The sequence below is a fragment of the Crotalus tigris genome, unplaced genomic scaffold (genome assembly GCF_016545835.1).
Source record: "Crotalus tigris isolate CLP2741 ecotype Arizona unplaced genomic scaffold, ASM1654583v1 scf7180000024345.2110221, whole genome shotgun sequence".
In the NCBI taxonomy this organism is placed as follows: domain Eukaryota; kingdom Metazoa; phylum Chordata; class Lepidosauria; order Squamata; family Viperidae; genus Crotalus; species Crotalus tigris.
In genome coordinates this window covers 1,993,835-2,012,887 of record NW_024100514.1, presented here as the reverse complement: position 1 = coordinate 2,012,887, position 19,053 = coordinate 1,993,835, and the positions used below count along the sequence as shown (strand labels likewise).

The 19,053-nt window shown below is 39.3% G+C and overlaps 1 protein-coding gene, 1 long non-coding RNA gene and 1 other non-coding gene across 11 annotated transcripts in view; 1 reads left to right on the top strand and 2 right to left on the bottom strand.

The window, feature by feature from the left end:
* Positions 1–2,767: 2,767 nt before the first annotated feature.
* Positions 2,768–7,902, bottom strand: LOC120300566. 2 transcript variants are annotated; one of them, XR_005554690.1, is made up of 3 exons: positions 7,740–7,902; positions 5,585–7,247; positions 2,768–4,749 (listed from the first exon to the last, which is right to left on the bottom strand). It is a non-coding gene; the product is annotated as an uncharacterized LOC120300566 (long non-coding RNA). The 2 variants fall into 2 exon arrangements; XR_005554691.1 differs by having other exon boundaries at positions 6,678–7,247.
* Positions 7,085–7,166, bottom strand: TRNAS-CGA. The gene has a single exon. It is a non-coding gene; the product is annotated as a tRNA-Ser (tRNA).
* A 659-nt stretch (positions 7,903–8,561) lies between the features above and the next one.
* Positions 8,562–19,053, top strand: part of SMARCC2 (SWI/SNF related, matrix associated, actin dependent regulator of chromatin subfamily c member 2) — a 32,019-nt gene continuing 21,527 nt past the window's right edge. For 5 of the 8 annotated variants that reach the window (XM_039326765.1, XM_039326767.1, XM_039326766.1 and 2 more), the window contains exons 1-10: positions 8,563–8,757; positions 12,821–12,940; positions 14,144–14,229; positions 14,840–14,921; positions 15,018–15,110; positions 16,063–16,132; positions 17,564–17,633; positions 17,895–17,970; positions 18,144–18,275; positions 18,753–18,868. In XM_039326765.1, the coding sequence (XP_039182699.1) occupies positions 8,647–8,757; positions 12,821–12,940; positions 14,144–14,229; positions 14,840–14,921; positions 15,018–15,110; positions 16,063–16,132; positions 17,564–17,633; positions 17,895–17,970; positions 18,144–18,275; positions 18,753–18,868 (956 nt within the window). In that variant the 5' untranslated portion in view covers positions 8,563–8,646. Of the gene's footprint in view, positions 8,758–12,820; positions 12,941–14,143; positions 14,230–14,839; positions 14,922–15,017; positions 15,111–16,062; positions 16,133–17,563; positions 17,634–17,894; positions 17,971–18,143; positions 18,276–18,752; positions 18,869–19,053 lie in introns of all 8 variants that reach the window. The other 3 variants (XM_039326768.1, XM_039326762.1, XM_039326770.1) reach the window with 2 other exon arrangements.

Here is a 19,053-nt window from a genome sequence, read left to right as displayed (position 1 = left end):
TATCACGCTTGTCGACTTATACAAGCATTCAAGGTGTCTTGAAATATAATTGTGATGTTATAGGAAGGAGGGAAAAGGCCTAGGTATATTAGCATATATTAAAAGTGGTGTGCTACAGATGCCATGAGCATAAGGCCTCTTTCATGCTACATTTGTTTCTAAAGCCTTCTTTTTGGAAATGTCCATTTAGATATGAGCCAAATTAAAATCCTATCAAATATTTTGTGCCTATTGCCAAGTCAACTGGTTTGAATTTAATGAATGCCCAATGAAGAACATATATAATCCAAACTGAGTAGTCCCACAGAGCTTCTATTTTCTTTACAGACATTACTGATAACTATAGATGGAATCAGTCTTACCCCTTTAATCATTAGGACTTACTACGGGAGGCCATTTCTTACTGGTTCTGCCTATTTATCTGCTGTTTTTTCTTTTGTTCTCCTTTACATTTGATACAGTCAGCTGAACTCTTTGTTTAGCCTGTCCAAATCCAACATCACAATTTTTACACAGAAGTTAAATCTCAATTTAAAATTTAAAACAACGTCTTTAGGCTATTCTTGCTGAAATGACTTGTTCTGAAAATAGTGCTTTCTAACCTGTTATGCAATAAGAACTGAATAAAAGTGTATTTATTCAACTCCAGATCATCATGGCTGGAACTGAAATGCAAGGTCCTTGAAATCTATAAACTGAACAGTAAACATTAGGAGAAACATGTTAGGCTGTTAGATTTCCTCCTAATTTCACTTTCAGAATCTAAGCAAGGCACTCAACTGAGGAGAAAAATACACTGCCTCAATTATGTTTTTTTTTAAACAAATTTTATTGGTTTTTTAAGTTCTTAAAACAACATATTCAGGACACACCGTGGTGTTGGGGTAATCAAACATCTTAAAACAGTGGTTCTCAACCTGTGGGTCGGGACCCCATTTGGGGTCGAACGACCATTTCATGGGGGTCGCCAAACCATGCTGTCCACCACTTTGTTCCCTTTTCCTAGCTGTCCTACTCCCTCTTATTGGTGGCCACACCCACTTGGGGGTCACCACAACATGGGGAACTGTATTATGGGGTCACGGCATTAGAAAGGTTGAGAACCACTGTCTTAAAACAAGACATATATACATAATATAATCAATACGTCAAATATTCCCTCTCTTTTTCCCTCAAATAGCATAATATATTTAGAATATCCAATTCTAGCTTAAATTTATTCAACCTGAACCTGTTTTTAAGCTTCATCAATTTCTACCATAATCAAATTAACTTTAAATAAAAACATTTTCAATTCAAATATCCCTTCCACATATGTTCTACTTTCTTAATTTTATCAAAATCTTATTTGTTTCTTCTTCCATTACTCTCCCTTATTTAGAGTAAAATATTAATCTATCCTGTACCTATCAAATCTATCAATTGATCTATCTCTTCAAGCTAAAAAAAATATCATACCTTAAATCATGTCATTCTATTAAACAAAATTCAAATTTCCAATTAATTATCATGACTAATAACGTCCATATCATCAGAAAATCATATTAAATTTCAATTAACTATTAGTTCACTTCAAATCTGAAACATCTCTTCAATTTTCGTCATTCCATTACATCATAATTTTCATAGAAATAAACTTAACACTCTAAAAGGAACATTCCTAGTATTCTAAATTGTCTTTAATCCCTTATATAGAAAGATATCTCGTTTTTAAACAAAAATATTAATCTATCCTAGACACATCTAAATGTATGTATTTATCAAACTATTCTATAGATATCTAATCCTTAATCAATCTCTTTGAATTAAATTAATATCAAACCTTAAATCATTTCAATCCTTTAAGTTTAAATTTCACATGTTATAGGACAAACGTCTTATTTAATTAACATTCAATTAATTATTGATTCACTCCAACTCTAAGACATCTTTTTACTTCAAACTCAAAATCTCAGTCCTTACATCAGTCCATAGTTCTAGGTTGCCTTTAATCCAATTTAAGAAATTTTAAATTTCATTTTTCAATCTTATTCTAGCTTTCCTCTTTTGCCAGCTAGGTTTCCATAACAGGGCTTCCCTTCCAGATAATAGGTCTCTTTTTGTTGCTTGTAGTGTCACTTGATTCGATACCTTGATCTCTGATTTAATCCTCTGTTTCTCTTGTCAATAAAGCCTTTTTGCTTCAGAAGTCTGAAGTTTGGTCTTTGCTTTTCCTGATCTTGCTTGTAAGGCAAAATAAGATTCTCCTTATCCTCAGTTAAAACCTCTTCTTGTATAATCTGTTTTGCAGAGTAGTCAAGTGTAGTCTGGGAGTCAGTTTTAAGTTATAAAGTAGAGATTCTGGCTCTTAGTTCTGTAGTAGCCTCTTTTATTGTAGTACATATTTCTTCTTTAGCCTCATAGATCTTTTCCAGTATAAGTTTACAGTTTTAAGTGTGATTGAGGCTTCTCCATTTTAGCAATAGTTAAAGAAGAGTCCTTTTCCTTTTTAGTGAAGGTTACAGTTGAACATTATCCACCCCCACAGATCACACAGCTAGCTCAAATTATCTTTTTTCTTGAAAAACAGTTTGAAGGCCAAAGCTCTCTCATCTCCAAATAAACAACAATCCAATATTAACTTTTGACCAGTAGGTGTCCTCGGTGAGCTAAAAAAATTTCTTCAAACGCCAGTTTTTTTCCTTTTTTCTATCTTTTAAAGGGAGAATAGAAAAAGAAATACTCTGCCGATATAATACCGCTCCAAAAAACACAAAAAATAGTTTTTTTCTACAGCACAATGTAAGTAGGAATAGAGTATAGTCTTTAAATGAATATTTATTTGTTTTTTCTGTCCTTTTTGTAAAACGCGTTTGTTCCCACGATTACTAAAGCTGCTTTCTCCAGACGGGGAAATGATAGCACAAACAGTTTCTACAGGCAAAAACAGCAGGGGTATGGAGAGGAACAAAAGGGATCTCACCCGGATCATCCGTGATGGGTCGTTAACGCTTAGATGACGATGTGACTTTCGGCTGGTGCAGCAGGGTGATCGGCCATCTTACAGGCCAATCTTTGCTCCGTTGGCCCTAAGGAGAACCTGGAGATTCGGGGGAAGCTGCCACCCTCCCCTATCTACCAGCCGGCCTCCTCCTCGGTGGTCGCCCCTCCAGGGCGATTTTTGAACCCCTAGGGTGTCTACCGGCGAAGGAAACTCCGGACAGCCTGGAGAGAAATTTCCAGGTGCGACTGGCGTCGCCGCATTCCAGAACTGGAAATCGCCCCAATTATGTTTAATATTATTTTCTAAATCCTTTCCTCATCCCAGTTTATTGTTGATAACTGCTTATATAGCCGAACCTGCTACTGTAATGTATAAATGACTGGGAAGGGGTTTCAAGGAACTAGGTGCTCCCGCAGCATATGTATATTTATGAACCCAAGATATTCAGTACAATATTAATTTTTCTTGCAGATGCATAGCAATGGCATTTTTATTCAGTTTGTTACAGTAATTTTCTAACTACAATAATATTTTCAGGTGTAATATTGCCCAGATAGAACAGTTATGTGCTTGCTAACTGGACAAACTGGAGCGTATATAGTACCATAATTAGGGAAGCAATTTTTAAATTAGGAGTGATGCACTCTGGATGTTTTGAAAATCATACCTTTAACTTCAATCATTATTGTTTATTGGCCATATTCATTTGAACTTTATGTAGTCCAAATCATCTGGAGGAGGAGAATTAAATTCTGAATTAGATTACCCTCAATTGCAAAGAGAATACCTGCTATTTTGGAGAGGTGATGATGATAAAATGATTATGTATTGTCATTCATTAGGACTATTGTATCTGAGTTGCAGAAATTCAGATAGCCACTAGATGGCCTCAAGGAGATGTTGAAAACTACTCTTAGACTACTCAGATATAATTAGCCCTTCTGTTTATTGGAATAGTCAGATATAAAATTCCCATTTATATTATTTGAAGTAAAGCAATATAAGTGGAATTGCATCTTTGACCATTCTAACATCTTCAATAGGACTTGACTTCTGCATATTTGTAAATATTCTTACTTATATAAGTGTCCATACTCTTCCCATATATTTCATTTGCCTACACAACAAAAACAGTCAAAGGGTAGGTAATTGTTACAAGGTCACTGTAACAATTGGTGTGTTAGCTTATATTTATACTGTAATGTATTCTTCGCTCTCTGTTGGGTATAATGTTCCTTCAACGTAATCTTTGATGTAGCCCTATTTTATGTTCTAATCTCAAGTGCAGATTACAGTGCAGATTTCCAAATGTTCTGGGCAAGCAGGGACATTTGAAATGTTAAAATTCCTAGGTAAGCAAAAAAAAAAAAAAAGATTTCAGTGATGTGTGTAGCTAGTGACCAAACACTTCACAGCAGATTAAATAGGTAAAGCTAAATGATAAGTAACTTGTCCAAAATTCTGAATACAAACTCCCAAGCACAAGCACTCTTTTAAAACTTTTGTTCAATTACCGACACATTTTTATTGTAGCCTAACTTTCCCCAGATCTCCAAGATGACACTGTTTCTTTCATCCCAGCCAAGTTGGGTCAACCTGTAAAGCTCCCTGATTTCTTCCATTATTTTCCACAGCTTCCTCTGCTTCTTCCTCAGATTGTGTCAGTCTTTTCCTCTTTCTGCCAGTATGACTTCTACTGCTTCATAACTGCTAGGTTACAGCTGCCTTCCACCTTTACTTTAGACGTCCCTGGTGTCACATGGAGCCTAAAGAAAATAATGAAAATAATTGTTTTCAATTCTCAAAAGCAGGAGGAGATTAAGGTGTCCCTGGGTCATGAACTTCTGTAAATACTGTTCTACTTTCCTGTGTTTAGCATTAAAATATTTTAAGGTATTTGAACAGGAATGGGATATTCAGGTATTGCTGAACTATAGCTCCCAATAGTGTAATTAACTATGAATTATGAATGGCAATGAATGCTGGGAATTGTTGTTCAATATCTGGAGAGCACAGGTTGTTCAACTCATGTAGTGGCATATAAAATCAAAAAGCAATGTTAAATACTGTAAACTTAAGTAGATTTTCCAAGAGAACCAGTTTGGTGTAGTGATTAAGGTACCAGGCTAAAAAATGGGAAACAAGGAGTTCTAGTCTCGCATTTGGCATAAACCAGCTGAGTGACTTTAGGCTTCTCAATTCTAGGGAAGAGACAAGGGCAAACCACTTTTAAAATCTTTTCAAGAAAACTTCAGGGACTAATTCAGGCTGTTGCCAGGAGCAAATACTGATTTGAGAACACACAGACAAAAAAGTTCCCAAATATTGCTATCTATGTGTCCGAAGAGCAAATCTCTCCCCAATTCGCAAGCCAAAAAAGCCAGCTTCTCTATTGAGCTACTGTATAATAATAGCTTTGCCCAATTGGACTAGCAAATAGCATTTCATTTTCCAAGGCAGGAAAACAGTGCAGAATTGCTCTCCTAGAGAGCAAAACAAGAAATACTTTTCCTAGGGTCAGGCCTGGCCTGGCATATGCACTGTGGAAAGTAGCCAGATTGTACTCAGAGTATACAAGGGAGTAGAAATTGAGCCAATCACCATTGAGGCAGCTTTTCCCCAAAGCCACTAGTCTTGGCTTCAGCCAGTTCCTGATGGTTGCAATTTTTAAATTCAAAATGGCAGCTCTTCAGCTTCTCTCCCAGCAGAGGGCAGACAGGAACTTCCTTTATATTCCCAGCATAGCACACCTCAGGCTGTGCTGTCCATGGTGAGACGCTGTTCCAAGATGGTTCACAAAAGCAGGGGACTTCTGGGGATGGGATTTCGGGTGGAATCGAAGTTCAACTCTTGCAAAACGAACAAACTGTACTTAGGTTCCCTGATCTGATGTTCACCCAGAAATGCCTTCAGTATTCTGGACTTGGAATTGGACAGCTGTTTCAAATAATTTTTTTTTAAAAAAGTAATAACTTCCCTTCTTCTGTCACATTGGAAAGTACAATTTAGTGGCAAGATTAGAAGAGTCCACAGATTTGTCTCCAATTGTCTTTGCCTATCCCATAGGACCAGACTGGCCAGTTTGCTTTCATCCCATCAATAACTCACCCCCACAGGGGACCCATGAGGCATGCCTTCTCTGTTTATTAATTTTATTTATTACATTTATTGGCCATCCATCTTACCATGGGATTATCCTTACAGCACCTCTCTCTCCACAACCCTGAGGGCATTAGGAAGGCCTTTTAAGACAGGGCTCTTCCTCAGGATGTTATGGGCTGAGATGTTATGTGAATTCATCAAACTGGGTGTAAAATAGAGTTTATTTGTCCCAGTATAGTGTGTGCGTGCATGCTGTGTATCGTATTTTGATATTATTAATCCTTTGTAAATCACCCAGTTGTCCAGATTTAGTATCCGTGAAAATAGCTTTGGGGAACCATCCAAAAAGGATCTTACAGTAGTCCATTCCAGTCCATTTAAATCCTGTTGCCAATTCCTTCAAAACTATGCTGTTTTAGGAGATGTCATTGCTTTACCGAATTTATTTACAAAATACGGAGGGTGACATTTTCTACAAAGGGAAAGGCACCAACAAACGAGCTCAACTCCTGATAATCTAGATGGGCATGTCACGCCCATATTCTTAGCATGGCAAAGTTGTTTTGCTGAGATTTCTTTCCTGCTCTTTTACCTTTTGCAATTGCAGCTATCACAAAAATCAAGCTTAGCCGTATAGGGACGATAAAGTTACCCTCAAGCAAGTTTGCTTCCCGAGTCAAAAATGAAAATGCGAGGCGCAGTAAGTTGCTTTACGTCCACGCCCTGCCTGAAAGTGACAGAATCTTGGTCTACGAAGTGAATGATCCACAAGCTAGCGAGCTCCGCCAGCGCATGTCTTCCTTTGTTTCTTCCACCGGAGGCCGCCCAATCGAGCTCCTTCACATGGACTGCCTTGAAGGCCGGAGCGAGCGACTCGTTCTCTTTCCGTCCCACCACGTGTTTTTTTTTTTTTCCCCCCATTGCTTTCGAGCGGGCTCCCTTTTCCAGTCGGCGATCATCAAAAGCTGGTGGGATCGCTCGCCATCAAAACGAGATCGTCGTCACGAACAGGATTCGAACCTGTGCGGGGAAACCCCATTGGATTTCGAGTCCAACGCCTTAACCACTCGGCCACCGTGACTCTCAGGCCAGGGCTGCATGGAGCTTCAGCTAGACAGATCCATCGAGAGGCTGGATTTCCTCCTTCCCTCCCGGTTCCTTTCTAGAAAAGTGGGAAAGAAAGAAGAGGACGTCGCAGTGGAAACCCTCTTTTCGGGAAAGGGAAGAAGGCGAAAAGCTTTCCCGCCGGCCCAACTCAGCACTCAGCTAAAAGAAAGCACCGATGCTCTTTTCTCGACGCCTTGGCGCTCATGTACTTCTCGCCTGCATGGCTTCTCTGCCTGCCTGGCGTAGTCGCAATACGGACTCCATTTTTGAACTTCACCTCCGTTTCCAATTTGTCCTTCTAACTTTTCCCCCTCCGTCTTATCCCCCCCTTCCTCAAGCTAACCTGTTCTGGTCTCCTTTTTCCAGAAGACTTGAGGTTGCCCCCCCCATTGCTTGAACTCTAGGAAGCGTGCATTAGTACTCAAGAAGAGCTCCTGCACATGTACAGAGTGCCTTTCTAATCATGGTAGTGTTAAAGGAAATGACCTGACACTGAGGTTGTCACATCTTTAGGACGTCCCCTAAAAGATTTCCCATTCCTTCTTACCAGGTCAAGGGAAATCCCGGATTCTTGCAGTTGAGCCGAAAGAGATGCAGATAAGCAATAAAATGTGATGTTTTCTACACAAAACCAGACCATCCCTGCCCGCAGGCTTCCAGTGTGAAAAGGAAGGGAAGGCTCGTGAAAACAAACAGATCTGGGCGCCAAGTTTCACTAAGGCGACTTGACACAAGCGTTTTACACAACTCGATTGCGTCACGCCGAAGGAGATCTTTTGGAATCGCAGCCGAGACAGGCGGTAGGCTTTCCTGGGATTGTCACGTCCCAGGCGATCGCCAACGTCCGATAACGGATATGGCACAAGAAGAAGAAGGCGATTTCCAATCCAGTTCTTTAAGATAACCTAAATGCTTGGACGATCGTCTTCCTCCTCATCAGTCATTTCCTTAATCAGTATTTCTTTATTGAGCTAGTTAGCTAATTAGCCACAGCTAATTAGTTGAGGTGTCTTTCCTCCCGCTCTACAACGGAACATCGGGAAGAAAGCAAGGATGGTAGAAATGTAGGTGCCACCGATTAAAGTTTAAATTTAACGAAACCGTCATGATTTAACCCCCTGCCTGCACAGATACCGCTGTAGAATGAAAAGCACACAGAACAAACGCGTTCTTTTTATTATTCAGCTACGGGCTGGAAGGCTGTTCTTTCAGCGAAGGCATTTCCCGCCTTCCGCTCCGGGTTAAGATCACCTTGGGCCAGTAGGAGGCCAGCCGACCTGGGCTACCCTCAGCGGTCAGGCTTTCTCTTCCTTTTCGCCGGCAGGGGCCGCTGCTTTCGGGATCGGAAGGCAGAGCACACGCGCGGCCGGCAGAGGGCGCAGCGAGGCGCTGGCGACCGCGGTGGCGGCGCGCAGCTAGAGAGCGGCGCGGCCCAGGCCGGCGGCGCTGGGAAAATGGCGGTGCGGAAGAAGGACGGCGGCCCCAACGTCAAGTACTACGAGGCCTCGGACACCGTTAGTCAGTTCGACAGCACGCGGGTCTGGCTGGGCAAGAACTACAAGAAGGTACCGGCCTGGCCAGGCCTGGGCCTGCCGGTGCTCCTCCCCGCCGTTTAGGCGACACCTTCTGGAAGCTCCCGGGGGAGGGAAAGGGCGCTTCTCTTCCTCCCATTCCGCTTCCCCCCTCCCGTCGCAGAAGCCACCCCGCTCGCCATCCTTCTGCTCCCAGGCCGAGATGCCCCGCAGATACCCACCGCCTCTCCTTTCCTTTTTTCCCCCCTTCTTCTCCCTAGCAAGATGGGCCCCTTCGGGGGGAGAGGAGGCGGGGTGGGTGGTGATGGCATTGCCAAATTGGGAAGGAGGAATGCGGACCTGAAGAGAGGCGAGATTTCCCTCCCCGTAGAGGTAGATGGTGGGATTTCTCTTGACCCCACCCCAATTCCCGGAGGGTCCTTTAAAACCGCGGCCCCTCTTCTTCAAAATTCCCCTTTTCACTCCACCTTGCTGCTCGTCACGCTTGCCTCAGCCCAAATAAGCCATCGATCGATTGAATCGACTCTGTCCCGATAGAATAGCAGATCCTCCTCCCTTCTGGCAATTATGTCTGGTGGTTTCCGTTCCAGACTGGTTGAATTAAGAGACTCCCTCTTTGACCTTTTAGCACCTGCTGCCCTATTGTCTTCTGAATGCTAACCCTTCCTTTCCATTGAAACTTTTCCTTCCGTGACATTTCAGCTTCTTATAAGCAATCCATAAATTGACAACAGTTTCTTTCCTAATTATAATAAGGGTGGCCTTTGGCCTGCAAAAGCTTACAGGTTGTGGAGCATCTTTCTTTTGGAGGTGGATGGGCTGTGCTTGTTCTTATTTTTCCAGGATAAATTCTTTAATCCTCCCTTAATCTCCTTCAAATATTTAACTTTGCTTTTGTTTATTTCTTTAAATGGATTCTTGTTCGCCAAATTTGGCAGTGCTTTGCTTACAGTTTTACATCTGGGCCTCATTCTTGCAAGAGAATTCTGGTCAGGAAGACAACCAGAATTACTGCTTTTGTTCTTTCATGCTATTTGCATGTTCAGTTAGTTGCTTCTTTCACATTTTCTTTTCAGTCTCGAGTCAGGTGAAAGGAGCTAAAAGCCAAAACACCAGTATTAGAATCCATGGTATTTATTTTATAGACATATACACACATGTACATACGCATATCCAAATATTTATGTCCATAAACAGTATAGAAGGGGCAACTCTGAGTCATGTTATTAAGTTAGATAAGAGGATATTCTATATCCTCATGGCTCTTCTGTTTGGGGACTACAGCCTTTCTGCAAACAGCACAGAACCTGGTTCTCAGGCTTTTACCTTCAAGAGAAAGAGAGTGGCTGAATCCTCAGGCAACACTTTTTAGAGTGACAGCTTGTGTCCTGACAGTTCACCATTTTCCTAAATCATATCTCTTGACCATTTCCTTTCCCATTTGTATCCTACACTATTATTACTAAAAATTAGTAACGCAGTCCAACAATTGGATGCTAATATTTTTGCTAAGTAAATTCTGTTTAGGCATTTTCCTTGTCAATGTACACACATTCCCGTTTCTGGCCAAATCAACAGTTGAATGACATTCGTGCATATCCATATTCTACTTATGAAGGAAAGTTGCAGATCCTTGATCTTTGTTAAGGATAATGCAATAGTGCACTATTATATAACAGTGCAATATAATTGCTGTAAGCAGTTACTTTAAAAACTTACCATGTTTCCTTAGAACAATTTTTTAAACATTTATAGTCCAGTGTACACTTGAACAGAAAAAATATATTTGAACATGGATGAATTTCTACATAAAGATATACAGAATTAGTTTTGGTCTATTTATATTCAACAACTGTTTTCTTTCCCTTCTCCCAAATTAAAATTATGTCCTTTTTCTTTGAAGACGAAAAGTAAATTCCTCATGCATCTCATTTTCCCTAACTAACATACTTCCTTAAAAACCAGTAGGATAATAGACAAGCCACTAAGAAGCAGAATTTTAAGCAGGAGGAATGTAATAGGCAATTTATTAGCATTTGCAATGTCTCCACACTGTGCTAATCAGTCCTAATCTATTGGTATTCTAACATCAGGAGAAGCTGTTCCCACTAACAAACCAGAAGAGAAAAACTTCTTTTCCTGTGACTCCCAGATTTTGCATCAGAGTCTCCCAATCTCTGGAGAATACATTTATACAATTAATATGTAATTGAAGATATATGAAGAATCACAAAAGGAGACCATGTATATACTTTTATATGATACCGGATTCTGTTTTTTCATGTCTAGAAGAGATTTCTAAGAATTGATATGTGAAAGAAATCCTGTTTTATCTACTGAGAAATGAAATGAGCATTGAGTAACATGAACTAATTTACATCAATGTCAGTAGCATTATCTGAGGCCAAAATAATGGCCTTTAAAAAAAATGCTGTATCCCACATAATCTAATATAAAATTGTTGTTGTTGTTAATTGCGAAGTCGTGTCCGACCCATCGCGACCCCAATGGACAACGTTCCTCCAGGTCTTCCTGTCCTCTACCATCTTCTGGAGTCCATTTAAATTCACACCTACTGCTTCAGTGACTCCATCCAGCCATCTCATTCTCTGTCGTCCCTTCTTCTATTGCCCTCAATCTTTCCCAGCATTAGGCCCTTCTCCAGTGAGTCCTTCCTTCTCATTAGGTGGCCAAAGTATTTGAGTTTCAACTTCAGGATCTGGCCTTCTAAAGAGCAGTCGGGGTTGATCTCCTCTAGGACTGACCGGTTGGATCGCCTTGCAGTCCAGGGGACTCGCAGGAGTCTCCTCCAGCACCAGAGTTCAAAGGCCTCCATTCTTTGGCGCTCAGCCTTTCTTATGGTCCAACTTTCACAGCCATACATTGCAACTGGGAAAACCATGGCCTGGACTATACGCACTTTTGTTGGCAGGTGATGTCTCTGCTTTTTAGAATGTTGTCTAGATTTGCCATAGCTTTCCTCCCCAGGAGCAAGCGTCTTTTAATTTCTTGGCTGCAGTCCCCATCTGAGGTGATCTTTGAGCCCAGAAAAATAAAATCTGTCACTACCTCCATTTCTTCCCCATCTATTTGCCAGGAATTGAAATTAGTTTATAGTAAAGTTGGGGGATATAATATCCACATTGTAAAATTCTGGCCAGTTTAAATTAAATAAAAAATGTGCTCAATAAGGTAGGGGTTTTTCATTTCATTTTATTTTTTTGCTAGAAATATTCATCTTGGTAACCAATATCCACAGTTCTATTGTGAACTTTAAACATTGTAATGGTCCCATTAAGATTTCTTAGAAAGTATACTAAATGTACTATGACTGCAAATTCTAAAAAGAAAAATTCTGGTGCTTTGTATGTAGAACTAGATCTCTCAAGGAGTACTGTTTCTTCCCAATTTTTAATCCTAGCACAGTGATGGCGAACCTTTTAGAGACCGAGTGCCCAAACTGCAACCCAAAACCCACTTATGAATCATCGAGTGCCGGGTGGGTGTGGCCCATTGGCTGGGTGTGGCCCATTGGGTGGGCGTGGCCAATTGGGTGGGCATGGCTGCAGTGGTAACAGCAGACTGGGTGGGAATAAATAGTTCAATCAATCAATTCCAACTTTGCAAGATGTTTTTTTCCTCCGCGAGAAGTTGAAATTGATTGATTGAACCTTTTTTTTTTTTTTTTTTTTTTTTGCACACAGCGGCAAAGGCCTAAAGCGAAAAGGTTTTATAAAACCCAGCTAAAGGCCTAGGACTGGGGCGGCGGTGCGCCTGCCCACAGAGAAGGCTCTGAGTGCGCACCCATGCCATAGGTTCGCCACCACTGTCCTAGCAGGTGACATGGGATCTAGTTTTAATGTTTTCCTGTATTATCTGGAGTTTCCTTTTCTCTATTTCCTTTCTTTTTTAAGGTAAAGAAAAAAAGCTCTAATCTCATTTTAGATTGGGACTTAACTCCCTATTAGTTGTTTCAAACCAAAATGGAAGGTGGATGCTTTTTTGGTACCGCTTGGTTGTGACTTAAAAGAGAAGCTACTAGGAAGACTTGGCTTGGATTTATCTAAAGTCTCAATCCTTTCCCCCCCCCCCACAGTACATTCAAGCAGAACCCCCTACCAATAAATCATTATCCAACCTAGTGGTACAGCTGCTGCAGTTCCAAGAGGAGGTATTTGGGAAGCATGTCAGCAATGCACCGCTCACAAAGTTGCCAGTAAGTGCCAAAGTTTTCTTAATTTTTGAGAAAATATTCAGTAATTTAGAAGATAATACTCAGATGAGCAGTGATCCCTTGGGTAGCCTAATAATGTAAGACTTGAGTGATCCATTAGACCAGGGGTTCTCAACCTTGGCATCTTTAAGACTTGTGGACTTCAACTCCCAGAATTCCTCAGCCAGCAGTTGAAGTCCACAAGTCTTAAAGTTGCCAAGGTTGAGAACCCCTGCATTAGACTCTTCAAAATAGAAGACCTTTATGTAAAAACCTTCCTGCAGATAGGAAATAAGTATGTTGGAGGGGGGCATACCAAACATTTTTATCTGATGCTATAGAGTTGTTTATGTAAAGAAACAACACCAGCCAAAATTTTACTTGCAATTTGAAAAGGCACTGACCAAAATTCTAGGGTTACATTCGGTATAATTTATGGAACAGCTCGTAGCATCATGGGGATTGCCGATACAAACCATGTATTTTAATGGTAGTTCTTTGTGGAATAGCATAGTGCATCCTTCTAAGGCCAGCATAATATGTATCTTCTAATGCAGTCATGTTGCTCTTAAGAGAAAAATACACTATTAATTATTGTGTTCACGTGCAGAACAGAACTGTTTTATATTTTGATCAAGGTTGACAGATTTTTGATGCTAAAAAATTCTGCTGTACTTTCATAGTTCCTTTACCTCTTTGCAGTTTAATTTTTAGATTGTTGTGAAAATACTATAGGAAACTAACTTTTCAAGAAGCAACATTTACAGCACAGACCAGATGTCACTTTTGAATCTGAGCTGAACCTTCTCTTCTTTTCTTCCTAACACATAGTGATTATGCACAGCAGAAAGAAAGAAAGAAAGACATTATGCAAATTCAACTTGCAAAGTGCAAGTTTGTGCAAAATGGAATTGCTTTATTTTTTTTTAGGCAGAATCAGAGAAGAATCAGGACCTGGCAATTAAGAAAATAAAATTAATTCTAGACTCCTTGTTAACGTGATCTCCCTGAACATTTTTCTTTCTATTATGTTAATTAAGCTTTGGGAAATAAATGTCCCATTTGTTTGAAGAGCAAAAGGAAATAGAAAGGGAGGAAAAAGAATGAAAATGTTGAAGAGAGAAAGGGAAAGGAGAATGAAAGGGAACGTTTTGGAGCAGATGATGTTGAATTAACTTGTTGTTTTGCTTCCTCTGCCTATTATAGATTAAATGCTTCTTAGATTTCAAAGCTGGTGGCGCCCTATGTCACATCCTTGCAGCAGCTTATAAATTCAAGAGTGACCAAGGATGGTAAGCCTTCTATTTATTATTCTCACTATGTGTTATGAAATAATAGCAATCTGTGTTTTTATGATAGAAGATCCTGTTTCAAGAAGAAATTATTGAATGGGGAACCTTTCGATGATTAAGCCTAGTGAAATAAATACATTAAAAAAAATAAAATTATGTAAGATAGGTTGGGCTGAGAGAAAGTGATTTGTTCAAAATCATCCATTGAAATATTGGGCTTGAACTTGGAACTCCCCAGTACAAGGCTATTTCTATCCTGGCAAATGTATCTTGTTTGAACAGGGCTATTCTTGTGACACAGGTAGTAATGGGTAGGGAGATGCTATGGCTGCTTTGTTTAGGAGAGTATTTTATGATACCGGAATTGCCTGATGCACACTTTCATTTGCTTCAGGAATAAAAAGAACAGTCTTCATGTAGAAGTCAGTCTGTTATCCAGGATGAATCAAGATCTATAATAGCAAGTTTGTTCTGTGGCCTTACTGGGATATCCAGCCTCAGACATTAGACTTTATGAAATGCCTCTATCCTGCCTACTTGTAAAATAGATTATTTACAAAATATGAACTGTGCTTTTTATTGAAGACTGTTTTTTTCCCCCCCAAAAAAGGCGACGTTTCGATTTCCAGAATCCCTCGCGGATGGATCGAAATGTGGAGATGTTCATGACGATTGAAAAATCTCTGGTACAGGTAAAGTGGCCTCTTTTTAAAAAATATCTGAGCTAGTAAGCTTTTTTATCTGAGCCCAAAACACTAATTTTCTCTGTTTTTTTTTTTCTTTCTCAGAACAATTGTCTATCTCGTCCTAACATTTATCTACATCCAGATATTGACCCCAAATTGCAAGCCAAGCTGAAAGACATTGTCAAACGACATCAGGTGGGCAAGACATCAGAACAGCTCAATGAGGGAATGGCAGACCTTGGGCCTCACTGTCTCCCATTCCTCTTGTTATATATTGCAACCTTTGCCCAACTGAGCATCTTGCATATATAATGGGGTTTCAGGCCCCCAAATACCAGCAGTTTCCTGTCATTTACAAACATGGAAGAACAAGTTGTTTCCAGTTGTACTTCAAAATAAGAAATAATGCTGATTAATAGAATGATGTACAACAGTTTTGCTGCTGAATCTTTGATGAGAGCCCTTAATTATTTTTTCCTTTTGCAACTGAACCAACTATTTGTTTCATAGATGCAATTGTTCAACATTATTGTTCTGGAAAACAGTAAATAATTAGCAACAAAATAGGTTGGCACCTTAGAAATGAGGTATTGCTGAATGTCAGGTTCTTTTAAAAACTTGGCATGTCGATCCTGTATATAAGTTTGCAGTTCAATAATTGTTCAAAACAGTAGCTGAACAACTTCAGAAAGGCACTGGAGCATGCACTGTGTACTGTATTGCATCAGCACGGTCCTCAAGAGGAGTCAGTGGCACAAACACTGAACATTCAAGATTGGGAAAGGTATTTAACAGTAAGGACTAGCCTCATGGAATTGTGCTTGATTAGCTGTTAACAATGAAGCAGTGTTAATGCTATACATGACTCATAGGCTACATCAGAGCTGGGCTCCTGAAGGGATGAAGAGCATGATTTCTGTCATACTGATAAATGAGAAAGAATTTTAACATTGTTTTATTTAGGAGCTTATCTAAAATGAAGTGTCAGGTTTTGGTTGTATGAACCATACTTCAACATCACGATCAAAGGGAACATTGAAGGCCTTGAGAAATCATTTTGAGCAGCAGGTGGTCCTTGTATGATTTAAATCTTGATATTTCCATGACTGACTGACTGACTGACTATTTATTTATTTATTTATTTAAGGGAACCATAACTGAAGATAAGAGCAGTGCCTCTCATATTGCCTTCCCTGTTCCTGGTAGCTTGGAAGAAGGTAAGATTTCACTTTGATTTTGATCAGAGCAATTACAGAGTTTTGAGTTTAAAATATATTTTCTCAGTGATTATTGGTTGTGCGTAGTTTATGAACAGTGGTTGTTTACATGCAACTATGCTTCTGTTTAAATAAGTAGTACAGAATGCAATACTACAGTAAACCCTCAGTTTAACAGACTTTCGATACAATAGACTATTTATTCAGACTTCCCCTCCATTTGATAGATCAAGATTTAAATTGAGGTTTTATAGCAAATGATGCCATTTATACAAGTCATGTAATTATGCAAATGACGTAAATTGAGGTAGATTATGTACTTGTGGATTTAATGAACACCATTAAGTGATCTATTAAATTGAGGTTTTACTGTACCTTTTGAAATGTTTTCAATTTTATTTCCAGTGGCTTTATGGGCAAATGGAATAAGTACAATTGCAATGAAAAAAATCCCATTTTTAAACAGCAGTGACCCTGATCCACCTGTCCATAAAGATAGGGAGCCTAAATTGTAGAAAATCTACCATACTTTTAAAATTAAAATTTAAGCTCTTACTCTTGATTCTTACAATATCTTTAATGTCTAAGATGCATTACAATTGTTTTTCTTTCCATATTCCACAATATACAATTCTCAGAGTATTTTGTTTTTATTGTTGCTGTCTAACTCTGCCTCTTAATAGTCATCTCTGATGTAAGGACCTGTATTTTTTTCCTGCTGGCTTATATCTTGAATTTACTTCTAGCTTTTATTTATATATTTTCCTTTGTTCAATTATTGTTCATGTCCTCTCCTGTCTATACCTGTTTCGTGTAAATATTATGGTGGTAGACAGAATCTGTCTGTAATTTTATTTTGAAAAGGACAAGAAGAGTAATTTAAACCACCAAATAATAGTAGCATTTCACACAGAGAGCACATAGGGGGCAACAGCATCATTATAAAGATCAGTCTTCTGTATGGAGGGAAGATTGTGAAATACAGTTCTTGACACTTAAAAAACATTCCTTAATTTTTTTATGAAAACAGGTTGTCTTATATTATGTAAAGATGTTCTCATAGAAACCTGGCAATGAATAGAGTTGAACTGACCTCTTGCCTTTTGTCTATTAAGTGAGCCATTAGTAGAAAAATGGTGTTTCCATTTAATTAAAGGAACATTGTTTCACTGAATGGTAACTTTATTTTATTTTTACATATTTTAATATTCATTAGAATATTACATACACATAAACACATGAATCTGAAGATAATTTCTATGCATGATCGCGTTCGTACGGGTATAGTTCTTCATTCCCATTTTGAAGAATTTGCCCTATTACTCTTATGAGAACTTCAGAGCAACTTAATGATACATTTGATATGTGTGAAATAAAGTGTCATTTGTACTTGGGTAATAATCATTCTACTGTTATTGTTTTGTTTTTTAGAAGAATGGGTTCGTCCAATTATGAAGAGAGACAAACAAGTTCTTCTTCACTGGGGCTACTATCCTGACAGGTTTGCCTCAGCCCTCTATAATTATCTTAGTTGATGGAGAAAAATGCATATGGATAGTTTTTAGATTATCTCCTTGTCTTTATTCGTAGCCATTACTTGTAAATGTAAAATAATGAAAGACTGATTGTATCTCACTCTTAATTTTTCCCGTACTGTTATCGTGAGGCAGCGTAGGAAAATACGTGACTTAACTGATGTGATCGTGGCATGCAGTGAGATCTTAGAATCGATTCTTTATTCACTGTGTGCTTTCTTTTACAGCTATGACACTTGGATTCCAGCCAGTGAAATTGAAGCTCCCGTGGAGGACGCTCCCACGCCAGAGAAACCCCGTAAGGTAATGTGATAGGACAGACTTTGGGGTTGGACCGTTGTGGCATTGTCCCAGAAGAACTCTATGAGGCTTCTAAAATAACAAGTTCCTATGTTTTAATTCAGAAGTGGGAAGTAGCTTCTTACCTTTTTTCAGTTTCAAGGCATCCGGTGATGATCTTCTCTTCTCTCTCCCAGGTTCACGCAAAGTGGATCCTAGACACGGACACTTTTAACGAGTGGATGAATGAAGAGGACTATGAGGTAAATGACGAGAAGAGCCCTGTCTCCAGGAGGAAGAAAATCTCTGCCAAGACTCTCACTGACGAGGTATGATTATTTTTTTTAATTAAAGGTTTTAGTCCTTTTTTGTAAGCGTATTTGGGCTGAATGTTTCAAAAAAGGAAAGGACAAAGTCGGCCAAATTGTTTGTTTTCCCATTTCTGGAATGGGCAAAAGGCAGGGATTACCATGCTCAAGGTATATTGAAACCTTCAGCTGGAATACAGACCAGTTCTAGTAGATGGTCAAGAACAGTCTGTCTGTTCCAACTGGCTGCTGGAATTTTTACAGTAAGTGATGAATTACGTAGATCAGTCAAACCCAGCAGGATGCTTGTATTTCTAAATTAATATGTTCAGAATTTGTCACAGGAATTAGTTCGGTCCTAGCTGCTCCTAAGAGATTCTATTAATTTTCCTTTGCATATCTAAAAAATGTTCAGTGATGAGCACAGAGATTCTTAATGTGGTTTTAAGGGGGCAATTCAAGGCTGCTGGCAAATTGCATTGACTTCTCTCTTTCCAGGTTAACAGTCCTGATTCAGATCGAAGGGATAAGAAGGGGGGAAATTATAAAAAACGGAAACGTTCCCCTTCTCCTTCGCCTACTCCAGAAGCAAAGAAAAAAAATGCCAAGAAAGGGTGAGGAGAAAGAAATGATTTTCTTGAGTGTCTGGGTATGAAGCAACTCTATTTAGTTTCTACCATATTTCTTAAAAGTGCCTTATTTCTTAAAAAAAAAAAAACAGCAACAACAACAGCCTGCCTATTCCTGAGGGCAAACATAGTTTGTTACAAGAGGCTGGCTTGGATTAACCAAGAATGGA